At 32.1% G+C, this 14,985-nt stretch overlaps 1 protein-coding gene across 2 annotated transcripts; it reads left to right on the forward strand.

The window, feature by feature from the left end:
* Window positions 1-6,416: 6,416 nt before the first annotated feature.
* LOC108461858 (NADH dehydrogenase [ubiquinone] iron-sulfur protein 6, mitochondrial) lies at window positions 6,417-8,691 on the forward strand. 2 transcript variants are annotated; one of them, XM_053023902.1, is made up of 3 exons: window positions 6,417-6,633; window positions 7,657-7,741; window positions 8,482-8,691. In XM_053023902.1, exons 1-3 carry the CDS (start codon window positions 6,517-6,519, stop codon window positions 8,586-8,588), a joined length of 309 nt encoding a protein of 102 aa, XP_052879862.1. In that variant the 5' UTR covers window positions 6,417-6,516; the 3' UTR covers window positions 8,589-8,691. The 2 variants fall into 2 exon arrangements, with proteins under 2 accessions (XP_052879862.1, XP_017617315.1); XM_017761826.2 differs by lacking the exon at window positions 8,482-8,691 and adding an exon at window positions 8,088-8,422.
* The last annotated feature ends 6,294 nt before the right edge of the window (window positions 8,692-14,985 follow it).

Genomic DNA, 14,985 nt, shown 5'->3' on the forward strand with positions numbered 1-14,985 from the left:
CCGAAAAAGAGATAAGGTAGTTACACCGAAAGAGCAATCGGCCCAAGGGAGATTCGGCTTTTCGGCTTTTAAACTAACATAGTGAATAAGGTTTATTCGGCACAAATTAAAGAAGAAGAGTAGAAGAAGGAATCAGCTAACCTAAAGGGTAAATCAAAAGAGAATTGAGGAGAGAAAGAATGGAAAAAGAATCAGCTAGCAAAGATGGAAAAGCCAATCGGCACTTAAAAAAAATGAAGAATTTGGCATTAGTCTAGGATCCCAACCTCAGCACATATTTATAGCCTATAGCCAAATTGCCTGACCCTCAATTCCCAATTCAGCTCCGTCACTTCCCCTTTCTCATCTCCTCATTTTTCTCCCTGATAACTCCCCAATCTATTTCCTAAATTTTCTCTCCTGAACACTCCCCTTAAAGTCCATCTTCACGCCACTTCCAACCTTTTAGAAGGCCAAAATTAAACTCCTAAAAATACTAAGCTAGGATTCGAACCTAGGATCTCCTTGCTAGCTGTAATACCCTGAAAATCTTTACAGTAATATATTATCCTTGATATAATAAAATAAGGAAATAAAGTGATAAAAAGGGAAGTTTTGAGTTATGGCAACATTGGGAAGTAAATTATGATATCTTGATTCAGGAAAGGACTAAATTGTAAAAGTTAGAAAAGTTTTGTTGCCTAAGAGTAAATACTCAAGACTTAAAGGGTTAAAGTGTAAATATGAAAAAGTTGAAGGACCAATAGTGTAAATATTTTAAGGGTAGAATGATCTAGAAACTAAGGAAAATGGATGAATTAGGACCAAATTGAATAAGTGAAGAACTATGAGGGACTAAATTGTAATTTTACGAAATTAAATGATGACTCAATGATGGAATTCTAAAAGATCATGAAGGGCAAAATGGACAATTAGTAAGAGAGAGAATTCTAGAATGTAATGATTATGTTAATGATATTTTAAATTAATTAATTAGATAAATATTATTTTATTAATATTTTATAAGATATTTAATATTATTTTATTATTATTTATTTAGTATATAAGGAAAGAAAGATGAAGAATTTTCATCATCTTTCCTTTCCATGCAAACTAACGTGAGAGAAAGAGAGGAAGAAAGAAAGTTTTACTTTCTTTACAATTTGGTCCTTTTACCAAAAATTCACCATTTTCACCCAAAAATCAAATGAATTTCCATAGCTACCAAGAGAGAAAATGTTAAGGAGAACATGGGGAGTTAGAATATCAAGTTGGATTCAAAATAGAAGCTGGAGGAGAGAGAAAATCAAGTTAAAGATTGGTATCAAGAGAATAAGGTAAGTACATCAAGATTTCAATATGTTTTTAAGTTTGTTATTGTTGATAAATCATGGAAATAATGTTATAGTAGAGTTTTATTACATAAGGTCCTATGTTCTTGATATGTTAGTGAAGAGAAAATAAGAGAAAGTGATGAGAAATGGTGTAGAAAAAGAAAATAAGGGTGTTATAACATGGTAATTAATATCTTGCACTAAAACAGTTATGGACAGCAGCAGTAGTCTAACTTTGAAAAATCACCATAAATTTTATAAATTGAATTAGAAGATGAAAAAAATATGGAATTAAATATTAATGAGTCTAGTTTCTCATAGAAGAAACAGTGTAAGCAATGAATTTGTAAATTTTGATATATAATGAATTTTGTGAGACAAGGTCAGAATGAATTCAGGTTCCCTGTTCAGACTTTGAAAAATAATAAAAAATGAAGAAAATAATTAAAGGATTAAATTTATATTTATAGAATCCTGAATGAGTCTAGTTTTATTAGAAACAAACTAGAACATCATTTGAATTCTGTAAAAGGAGATAACTAATTTTTAGTGAAGAAGGGTCAGAACTGTCAGACAGCAGAACAGGGGTGACTTTAATGAATAAACTGTACTAATTGGCTAAACCAAAAATTCTGAAAATTTTATGATAAGAATACATGTGAGTCTAGTTTCAGGAAAAATTAACAGATCTTAATTTTGAGTTCTGTAGCTTAATATATAAATAATTTAGTGACTATGATGCAAATGGACAGTTTTGAATGTACATATAAGTAAATAGTGAAATTATTGATAATGTTACTTGTTGTATGTTATATAAATTAAGGATGTGGAATGGAGAGGAGGAGGAGGAAAATATGTATGAATATTCATCTAGCATGGCTAATTTGCATGTTTTAGGCTCGGGGACTAAATTGAATAAAAGTAAAATTTTATGGGCAATTTTGTAAAAATGTCGAAATGACTAAATTGCATGAAATAGATTATTTTATTATTTAAATTACAAAATTTAACGAAATTATCAATTTAGTTCAAGATCGGGAAAACATGTTTTAGGATTAAATTGAAAAGTGTTGAAATTATGGAAAATTTTGATATTTTATAGAATTCATGGACTGTTATCATTATATATGAGAATAATAGTTGGAAATAAGGATTAAATTGCAAGAATTTTACTTTCCGTCCCTAAGGATGAAATCGTCATTAATTAAAGTTTAGGGCAAAATGGTAATTTTGCCTAGAGCATTAATTAAATGTATTAGAATATGAAATGAATGAAAATGATGATCAAATTTATTTATAAAGATCCAAGGCGACACAAATACGAGACTTGATCATGGAAAAGAAAATATATCGAATAATGAAATAATAAACACGAGCAATCAATGAGGTAAGTTCGTAACTTGAATTATATTCAAATGCTTGAGATTGTATGTTATTGATGTGAATATGATTTGAATGTTCATTGTATGAAAATTTATAAAACATTGATATATTTGATAAAATGGGAAGAAATCCGGTTGAATGAAAGGAAAATTCGATGGATCTCGAAAAGGAATTGACGGTAAAAAGGATCTAGCAGGACGGGTGATCCTATCTGATATAGCCCTCCGAAGAATATGTGTAAAATGGATTTAGCCGGACGGGTAATCGAATTAGGGTCTCAATTTAGCTTTGGTGGTAATTGGATCCAAGCTCATTAGAGTAATTGTCGTTGAGGATTTAGCTCGATGGTAATCCCGACAATACTCTATGAGTTTATATTGCGGGATTTAGCTCGATGGTAATCCCATTGCAAGGATGAGGTTCAGGAGTGTGCTCTCGATATGAAATGTGTAAGACCATGGTTGAAAGATACCATGGCAACTTGAGTGTAAGACCATGGTTGAAAGATACCATGGCAACTCGATATAAAATGTGTAAGACCATGGTTGAAAGATACCATGGCAACATGAGAAAATGAGTAAGACCATAGTTGAAAGACACTATGGCATTATGTCAAAGATAAATAAGACCGTGGATGGGAGACGCCTAGCATCTGTTGAACAATTGATATTCGTGTAATATGTATCGGATGACGAATGGTTATATGAAATAATTATGAAGATAGATAAACGAAATAAGTACAAGTACATGAAATATAATTTATGTTAAGTTTGATATAAGCTATTACCGGAATAAATATACATAAAATATATGGAAATGATGGAGCATGAAATATTGATATAATGAAATGAATGATATATGCTTATGAAGAAACGGTAAGAGCATGATATGTTTCATGACATGTACATATATGATTATCTTTGATATGTTGATACAAGGAAATTATGTAATTGAGACTATTATTAAACTCAAGTGCGATATGTCGAGAAAACAGATATATCGTTGTTGAATTTATATGAGATATGTGCAAGTATACTAACAATGTTCTTTGTTTGATGCTTATACAACTGTCAAACTGTTGATTGAATGGTAATATATTTATTTATATGATGCATTGAATCGGTAAGTATTTAAATTTTTTTTAGTGATCTGTAAATGGTAGTAATGCTCCGAAACCCTGTTCTGGCAGCGGATACGGGTTAAGGGTGTTACACTAGCCACTAAGACACCTCCCCACACCCTAAGTGGCGTCACTTAGCCACTCCACCACAAGGCTTTTTGATGCTATTTTTCCCCCATTTTTATTTAAAAGCCCAACTACTCACAACCCTGGTTATTTTAATAATTAAATTAAAATTCCTCCACAACAAAACTTAAACCCAGAACTTCTCCAACACACCTAGACACTTCAAATTCATTAAACCCTTAAAGCCAACATATCATTTGTCATTTTCTTGCTCACTTAAAAATTTTATAAGACCTAAAGCCCAAAGCCCAATTCTTCTAGGCCCAAAATTCGGGCCATTACACCCAATGTCTTACATTAAGGCTGGTCGATCTGTAATAGTGAAACAACTCTCTCACAGCCTCTTCTTCAATTCCCCTTACTTGAAGTCCCAAGAGTTTACCAAAATCCCTTACTCTACAAGTCCCACGCTTCTTCTAGCCTTATGGATTCTGAAATAACGACCTCATCACTACAGCTAGCCCTCAGACCCAAGATTTTTCCCACTTTCCAAGCTTCCTCAGCTTCTTTACAGATGACTCTCTTTCGATTGATGAAATCTGAGTCGGAGAGCGAGTCGTTCACCACTTTGGATTGTTTTAGCCACTTCCCAGACCCTTTCTTCTTCTTCTCAGGCGGTCTCCCTCTTTCTCCCTTTGTAATTATCTTGGCCTCACAAATACCAGTTGTTGACCGAATCTTCCTCACCTTAGGTTTGGTTATGGCTGACAATAGAGCCTCATCCAAGCCATCATGCTTATGACCCACTAAACAGTCATTATCTGGATCCGTAACTCATCAAATGGGCCTTCAGAAAGTTAAGGCCCACATTTACATTGTCCATTCTAGAGTCTCCTTCCGTCCCATTATTGGGCTCAGTTTCAATGGCATCTTTGGATTGCAACCTATCTTTAAACTTTTCCCTTGTATTCTCGAAGTTCCTACCGGGAATTAAAATCTAAACAGCTTCCTTGTCGCTTCTGTTAATGTGAGTGTCAGCTAGAGCAGTCAACTTGTCTTCTTGAATCAAATTTCCCAATGACTGATGGCCACTGCCTCCTCAGAGATCCCCAGTTTTTTTGTATCTTGTAATTTACACAAAATATTAAAGACTTCTAATAATTTGCGTAAAAGAGTTATGTTTTATGTGATTGAATAATAATTTAGGTACAATTTTTAATCTAATCAATGCAATTCAAATAATATTAATTTTTATTTGATTTAATTCAAATAACATTACTTTTTATATAATTAGGTGTCATGAAAAGCTTGTTTTAAAAATCCCACCTTAAAACTCGTCAATAGTTTGTTAATTGAAAAACTTTTAACAAAAATGAGAAAAATAAAATAAAATAAAAGTTCAAAATCATATCTAAAGACTAAATTTGTAATTCTATACATAAATTTTGATTTTGTATTATTTTATATATGAAATATTGACTTGATTCAATTTTCATAAATCATAACATTATTATCGATGTAATAACATTTTATGTCTAAATATTGTATGCAAAAATAATTATATTTATCTAATATGAAAATAAATTGATGTATTTTAAAAAATACAAATGATTGAATCAAAATCAAAATTCAATTCTTAGAATCTTTTCGATTAAAATTCATATATCAAATTACATTTTGAATCAAAATTTATGTATAATTTTAATATTTAACCCTAAAACAAATAAAGTCTATGAAACTTTCAAATTTTATAAGTTAGACAGATATACTTGCATTAGACTTTACAAATTATGGTTTAAAATTTAAATTGTTTGAAACTTTTTCAACATTATAATTGAATCTTTAAAGTATTAATATTATATCAATCAAGTCATTTTGTCAGTTTAGTAAACAGTTTGAATTTAACATGCGTACTTATTATATGAACAACTTGAATATGTAACAAAAAGAAAAAAAATAGTCTTCTTACGCCAAATACAAACTTACATTAATTCTTAAACCCTACCTCGAGTGGGATACAGAGAATTATGAGAAGCAATTAGAAAGGCACTCGTGAACGATCCTCAACCTTATACCGTCTGGATGGGCATTCAATGACCAACATATCATCCACGGGAGGGACCATCTAACCTTAACCAATTAGTTGAACCCTTTGTTAGGCCACCCGCTATTAATAAGTACACTCTTTTCAATAAGAGACCATGTGGGAACCATCACTTCTATAAATACTCCTAGCAGCGCTCAAAACTCTTATATGCTAAGTTCTTAATGACCTTAGGCTAACCTCCTTACTTTTCCGGCTCTCAACCCCAACAAGGGTGAATCAGTCTTCCTTGACACTATCCCCCTCTCCATCTTCGTTAATATAATACATTTACAATTGAGTCACGCACAACTTGATATAATTTCTTTTGAAATATAATTAGGAAGTATAAACTGTGCTTTGTTTTCATTTTGCTAATTTGATGTTTAGAATGGGCTTAGCATCCATCCACAAAGACCGAGCCCAACAATCTTCGTTTGACGGCCCTTTAACCAATATTTTAGCTCTTTCGAATCTCCACCCTCCCGACTTCGAATTTCATTACCCAGAAAAAAGAAGAGAAGAAAATTTCCCCTTTTTTTATATAAAAAATGGCGTATTCGGGTGTTCTGAGAACCCTAATCAGGTCATCGTATTTGGGATCTACGACTCGTAATTTCAGCCTTGTTAGCAGCCAAATCAGCAATCACACTGCGAAATGGATGCAGGTACTTAATCCCAGATTTTCACTCTTTTTTTTAATCCATTTTCTGCTGAAATTTATGGAAGATTGGGGCTATGCTTTAGGCCTTTATGGGCTTTACTTGAAACTATTATAAACAAATGAATATCGGAACTTTAATTGATAATTCATTCTGGCTTTTTAACATTCTTTTAGAATCTGAATCTGAATTCCGTTATCAGGTTCTTGACGTAATAATATGTTTGGTTTCGTTGATTTCAGCTGACAAGCATAAATTTTAGTTATCGGAAAAGAAAAAATAAGTAATTTTACTTTCTTAAAAGAAAGTTTTACTAAAAATTGGAAATTATTGTCTTTGACGGATTATCTAGTTATTTATCCAGGAATTTCCTCATATTTTTATTGTCTTTGGTGCTTAACTCAGTAAATTGAGTACGCTGAAGGCTTGAAGCCCTTTTGAAAACTTTCAATTTTTCGAGTCTACTTGTGGTTGTTTGTTAGGTGTTCTACATCCTGTTGGGTAATTTGAATTATTGAAGATGCTGGCAGATTATAGTTACCTACGTTTTGAAGCACATGAAGTGGTTTTTAAGCGTTGATTATTTTTTGTTTATGAACAAAGTAGAATACTCTGCAGATGTTTTCTGGTTTTACATATGCAATCTTTGTTTCCCACTAATTTAGTACTTCGATTTTGAAGAAAGCTTTAAAGTGTTAAATAGCCTTGATTATACTGCTTTTTACTTTAACCATATGCGTGAATACCTTGGTTCATAGACATGGATTTGGCGTAAGAATAGGTGTGTCACAACATGGTTACCTTGTAACTTTAGTTAATTTGTCATGCCTATAAGTGCTTAAGAAAAATGGTTAGTGTTAGGGTAAAGTCCAGTCCAATAACTTAGTAAGTTAGTATGTTTCTGATCATGCAAAAAACAATCATTAATCGATTGGCCTTTGCCTCCCAAAATACAATAGGGCAATGAAATGAAGAAATTAAGCTTTCTTATTTATTTTATTTTGTTGTTTTCTTTTTCCAAATTTGCAGGATTCAAGCAAGAAATCTCCTATGGAGTTGATCAATGAAGTCCCTCCGATCAAGGTTGAAGGCCGGATTGTAGCTTGTGAAGGAGGTTAGTCCTGATCCTTATTTTCCTTGTACTCGGGGAACAAGCTTATTAGTAGTTAAATTATGTACTGGCACAATAGATAACCTAAAATCATATTTTATAAAAGAGCAAATGGCTAAGATGTGTTACTGAAATGTAGTTTCAAATCAAGCGAAGTCATCCATTTTGTTATTCTCTAAAGATAAATATTTAATTTTAACTCGTCTAAACTTTGCTCACTGACAGGTAGAACTAAGAAAAATCCAAGGCATAAATAAATACATAAGATGATAAACCCTACATAATGTTGCATGAATCTTTTAGCTGATACACACACGTCTTCCTGGTCTTTGTTGGTATTTGGTTTTAGATAATGATCCTGCTTTGGGACACCCAATTGAATTCATATGCCTTGACTTGAAAGAGCCTGCTGTATGCAAGTATTGCGGCCTACGCTACGTTCAAGAGCACCATCACTAGAAACTACTTGTTATGTTCTTCTCAGGCTGTTGGGACAATTGTTATTTTGCTGTACCCATGGGGCACTTTTCTTTGTTTCAGGTTGTTGGTAACAAATTTGATGAACCCATTTTAGTGTGATGTTTTTTTTTTCTTTTTCACATAATAAGTGTTTGAAGTTCTCATTTGAGAAGATATTTCGAAAGTAAATTTGAACATCTATGGTCTAATCTTCCATTTGCATAATTGAATTAATATCATATTTCCAGGCTTGATTTATTTTCTTACTTCTTCCTTCTTATCAGTAATCATAGTGAGATCGAGGAGACACGAAAGCCCTTTCACATTTTCATGTGAAGACTATGCCTATATTGTTCATTTGACAAGTGCAAGAGAATGCATGCGTGCTTGATATTTTGGGAGGTTACTTTCATGTCAAGTTATACTGATAATGTTTTTAAGAAGGTTAATTGTACATAAAAGAAATGAAAACTATAAAAAAGAGTTTCCTCCCACCCAGGATTCTACAGCGCTCCCCTTTAAGTTCTTGGGTAGAAACTGATGACTATCGGTGTAGCTCAGAGTTTCGCTAGACTTGGCAATATTTAACACGAGTAAACTCAATTATACTTGCACTAGGATTGAATTGTTGATACAAATTTTGTCCTAAGCTTATAAAACAAAGACCCGCTAAGTAGTTAGAACCTAAATCAAGGCAGGCATTGGGTTTCTGAAAGCTCATTTCATGTTGCATTGGAATTGCATTCTGTTAGGGTCAGCTAACTCCATCGAGCCCTCTCAGTTCAGAAACAATTTAAACAAATAATAAACCTACGACCAACTTCAGCATCGAATATGTTAAAGCTCAGTAGGAAAGTGCCAAGACTCTTCCCTGGTATGCCAATACCAACTTGAAAATAGTGGCAATATTAATTGGATCACACGATTTGGACCTATATCGACAGCAGCCAGTTTTCTTCTCTGTTGATGTTCTGCAGCCTTATAATCCACCACTTCACGAAATAGGGTGGGGTCAAGCACACATTTCTCACTCCCATGAACACCTTCAACGCTAACCACAAGTTTGGCTATTTCCCTTCCCCAAAATCCTTTAGTTTTAGCTGCATCTTTTCTTAACATATCATCACTGTGTGCTACTGCTTTTTGAAAATATTCGCCAGGTTTTCTCGACACAGCCTGAGCCCTGAGCTATGTACTTGTCTAGGTACAGCTTTAGCAGTTTGAAGCGTACACCTTCCCCGGGCAAAGGGGATTATCATATTATTGATCTAAAATATTATTTATATTAATATATATTTAATGATGAAATTTTTTTATACATAAAATCAATAGCTAGAAATATTTAATTTATACCAAATTTTACATGCACAATTTACATGAATGAAGTGTAGAATATGACAATTGAATTGTTAAATTATTAATCAGGGGCGTAGCTAGGGGGTGGCATGGGCCCCGGCCCCCCCTAAAATGAAAAATTTCATTTTAGACCCTTGAAATTTTTTAAAAATTTTAAATTAGTAAAGGTAAAATTACACTTTGGACCTCCTAAAATTATAAAAATTTAATTTAATCCTTTACAAATTATAAAAATATAAATTATAAAAAATTAAAATTTCATCCGCCCCCTAAAAAAAATTTCTGGCTTTGCCCCAGTTATTAATCATATAAAAAATTATGGAAGAGTGTAAAACCAATTAAGTTTTACTTCGGTAAGTGGATCTATTAGTTTAAGTAAATCTTATTTTATGTTTAAAAAGTAAATAGTATTTTAATAATTTTGAAATTATAATAATTAATAACATTAAAAATATCTTAATTAATCTTTTTATCTTATTTTTTAGAAACCATTCATCTTCATACTATTTTCTTAATGCCCTTCTCTCTGCCTCATTCTTTTCTTTATCCACTCCCAGATTTCGTCATCCTATTTTCAACAATCAACCCATCTTCATCTTCATCTTCATCTTCATTCTGTTTTCTCAAAGCCACTCTTTCTCTTTCTCTCTCATTCCTTTATTTTTTTTTTCACTCCCAAATTTCATCATCTTCATCCTATTTTTCAGAAACCACCCATTTTTTCAGTTTGAGACAGTTCTCTACCTCATTGGCCGCAGCTGTTCAACTCCAAAAAATAATAATATATTTTATCCTTTAAATCTTGTCTTTTCAGCTTATTCTTCTTTAAAATTTTTTAAAACAACCCTATCTAAAAGATTAGAAAGAGATTTTCACCCAAAAATCCTAGTTGCTCACTCCATCGGTTTATTCCTTTGTCATTGGGTTTGTATTATTCAACCTTTTGTTGATGGTTCTTTAATGATTTTTGTATAAAAATGACTTCAAAATTTTGAATAATTATAAAATGACACTTTTTATATTATGTTTATAAATAACCTAAATGAGCAATGAAAGTTAATGGTGCAATGAAGATTGACGCCATCAACATATATAAATATCAGTTATAGGATTAAAAATTAATTTTTATAGAGTCATAGAGAATGACACAACATATATAAATATCAAGAAAATACTAATATTTTTTAATAATTGGATGGCTTAAAATAAATAATGGTAGTGGAACCATAGAGAATTATACCACCATTTTAACGTGTCAATTTTTTTTTTAGTTTTTTTTTAATTTAAAAATAAAAATGATATTTTATTTGGTGGAGACATAGATAATGATGCCACTAGTGTCGTGCGACAGGTTTTCTTTAAAGTATTTTTTAATTTAAAATTAAAATTGATATTTTATTTGGTGGAGCCATTCTCTTTGGCGTGATCAAATAGCTATATATAACCCCAATGACAGATCACCCTAAGTTGAAGAATTTTTTTTAATTATATTATGTTAGAGGATGAATGGGAGAGAGATGAGTGTTTTTCTTTTTTACGTTTTTATGTTTCGTTTATTTAGTAAAATTTATAATTTGAAGGTATGTTTTGTTTAACAATAATTCGGTGGAGCTCCGACACTAACAAATTTAATGGTTATTTTCAGTTGCCAATTATTTATTCAGTAACGGGTTCAAATAAGTCTTTCCGTTGGCTATGGTGGGACGATAATGAGTTTAAATTGATTATGCAGCTAACGGGTGGATTATTTGTAACCTCCCCAACTCAGCCTAGACGTTAAACCTGAATTCGTGGGATAACATCGGCTACTGAAATGACCTAGCAAAATTATCGGAGTTTCAAAACAGTTATTAAAAAAACATTTGTTTATTTTAGAAGGAAGTTTAAACTCTTTTCAGAAAACATAGGAGTAAAAAAAAATGATTAAGCTTTAAATCTTCTTTATAACGATGTTTACTATTGAAGACTTAATTGAAAATCTGAATTAATTTATTAACAAAACACATTTACAATTTAGCAGCGGAAAAGTGATATTAACATAGTTTTAAAAAAATTATGCTTCGTACATAATTAAATAAAAATTCATATTCTAATAGCCTAAATGATTTAATGTCATGCATACCTAAGTAAAAACCATAAACTAAGTCCCATGCCACAATAATAATATAGTTTCAAATAATCGAAATTATAAAATAATCAATTTAAAATACTTTTATATAGAAATCAATATTCCAAGCCGAGCCTTTCGAATGTCGCGCCACGTCCTAATCTTGTGGGTTATCTGAAAAGAAGAAAAATAAAGGGGGTGAGCTATGAAAGTTCAGTGTGAGTTCCATCACAAGAAATCTGAAACAAAACATTAGACAAAGCATTTTAATAATTTCGAGAATAAACGCAATCACATAGTGTAACACCCCTCGCCCGCATCCGACGCCGGGACGGGGTTCGAGGTGCTACCTGACTTTTACTAACACTTCCATACTAAACAGGGCCATGAAATCTCAAATAATTAAAAACTTTTCTTTTCACATGCAATTTGTCCCTTATGCGAGCTTACGAGGCCCAATACATGCATTCGGGGCGGTTCGGGACCCAATCGAGAACTCATGAAAAACTTAGAAAAATCTCTTGCGTTAAGGCTTCACACGCCCATGTGCTCAGGCCGTGTGGCCAGAAATAGTCTAATTATCAAGCCTTTTGTCACTCTCACACCACATGCATAGATACATACTTATCCAATAACATACAACGTGGCATAAATGAGCTCTTAAACATCTACAAACATGATATGCTCAAGTTATTTTCTTATGTAATAAATATTATAGAATTTGCCCATATCATTACCACATACTAGACATAACTATCATTACATCACAAACCATTCATGAAGCATTATTAACTATTTACCAATCACTTAATCCTGCATTAGTTACTAGCTCATCAATGAATCTCAATTCAATCTCTAGGCATACATGTTGTAAGCCACATCACAAGAAATAATAACATAAATGCATAAGAATAATCATATGGGCCCATAACGTCATTAGCCGACATAGGCCAATTTACATGACTAATACTACCTTAATAACAAGCCAATGCCTTTGGCTAAATCATAATATTACATACTCACATTAAAACCCTATACATGCCATAGACTCGAATCACTTGAGTTTACTTACTCGATAACGTTAACTCGATAGGGTGATAATATCTCGACGGCCTCCAACCCGAGCTAACCTGGAACTCTAGAAAACATGGGAAAGAAGGGGTAAGCCGCTTAGTAAGTTCATATGAAAACAATAAGCAACTCATTAACTTGTTTTATCAATGTTTACAACATATTTTCAAGTTCACTACAAGCTGTCTTTCCGAGCAACGGTCACTAAATTATTTATATCTGGAGCTACGAAACTCGAATTAAGTTCCGTTAATTTTCCTGAAACTAGACTTATTCTATTTTTTCCATAAAATTTCCAGAATTTTGGTTAAGCCAAATAGTACAGTTTATTAGTTAAAGTCTCCCTGTTTCAGGGTATGACCACTCTGACCCCTGTACACTACAAACCGAATTTCTCCTGTACAAAATTCCAACGACCATACCGTTTATTCCCCATAAAAATAGACTCAATAAGGAATCCATTCATGTAAGGTATAACTCTTAATAATTTTTGTACAATTTTGGTGAATTTCTAAAGTTAGAACAGGGATCTCGAATTCATTCAGACCCTGTTTCACAAGAATTCAAATATCAAACAATATGGAATTCTTTTTCTTCCTCTGTTTCTTTCATGTAAAAATAGACTCATTAAGCTTTAATCCCATATTTTATTCTGCCTCTAACTCATTTTCCACTATTTTAGTGTATTTTCAAAGTTACACTACTGCAGTAACTCAAATCTGTCAAGGCTAAATTACTCATTCATGATCATTGTTCATAATATTAATACAACACCATTTTATCCATCATGGTAAGAATACATATTATGCATCATAGATCATCACATATCAAGGCATTCTCATAGGATTAGTATACATACTTGCACAACTCGTAACATAACTCGAGTGCATACTCACCAATGACTTACCTCATTGAGACCATCATTAACTCTTTCCTTGGATTGCCCGTTGAACACTTGGAATACTAATTAGATACTCGGAAAAGCCTTTGCACATAAGTGCTTCAATTGTAGCTAAAGCTACCTCATATCTCATGACATTTCAATGCTCACTCTCGAGCTAGTCATCTAGACTCATAATTCCTAGTGACATGTCACTCGTATCCTATTCTATTCCTAAGGTTCAAACGGATTTTTCCTCGTCTATTAAGGCTTTGTCTTATCATATTTCTATTAATTACATACACATTAATATCTGTACAATTCATGTAATGATAACATTTAAATACATGTATAGCATGGTATTGTTTACATACGAACTTACCTCGATACCACAAATGTGAAAAGGACATACTCGTCCATAAATCGATTTCTTTCCGTTCTAGGTCCAAGTCTCAATTTTCATCATCTATAACATCACATTTAGCCTACCAATCAGTCACAATATTCATATGGGTCTAAAATCATATTTTACAAATTTTCATTTTGACCCTAAACTTTTGCATATTTGCACTTTTGCCCCAATGCTCGTAAATTAATTTTTATTCAATTTCTATAAGGTTTAAGACATGCTGAACATTTTTCTCTTCTATGGCAACTCCAAATTTTCACTAATTCACACACTTATGACCAATTTGTAACTTTCACAATTTAACCCCTTTTTGACATTTTTACCGAAATTCATTGAATAAAACTCATATTTAACACATCAAACATTCATTATCCACTATAAATCATCAAAGCACAACCATATCATGAATGGGTAAATTTTTAAACTCTAATTTCTCTTCAATCAATTGGTAGAAATAGAAAATTTAAGCTTCGGGGATCTCAAAATACGAAAATCATTAAAAGCGGACAAAAACCATACCTATATAAGCCATAAAAGCTTGGCGAATGGAGCTCATCCATGGCTGCTATTTTCTGTTCTTTCCACGGTTGAAGAAGAAAGAATGAAAAAAATGATAGCTTTTATCATTTGTCTTATTAGGTTATTTTAATTAATTTACAAAATTACCCTTTTATTTCAACCAAATTTCAAAATACCAAACAAATATCCATTCACTAACTTATTAAAGGAATAATTGTCACATAAGGACTTTCAATTTAAAACTCATAACAATTAGGCACCTCATATATAAAGAACTCAACTTTTGCACTTTTTACAATTTAGTCCTTTTGACTAAATTGAGTGCTCAAACGTCAAAATTTTCGAATAAAATTTTTACGAAATATTTTCATAAATTTATAGACTATAAAAATATAATAAAATAATTTTTTTTCGTCGGGTTTGTGGTCCCGAAACCATTGTTCGAC

This window comes from Gossypium arboreum, chromosome 13 (assembly GCF_025698485.1).
Source record: "Gossypium arboreum isolate Shixiya-1 chromosome 13, ASM2569848v2, whole genome shotgun sequence".
Taxonomy (NCBI): domain Eukaryota; kingdom Viridiplantae; phylum Streptophyta; class Magnoliopsida; order Malvales; family Malvaceae; genus Gossypium; species Gossypium arboreum.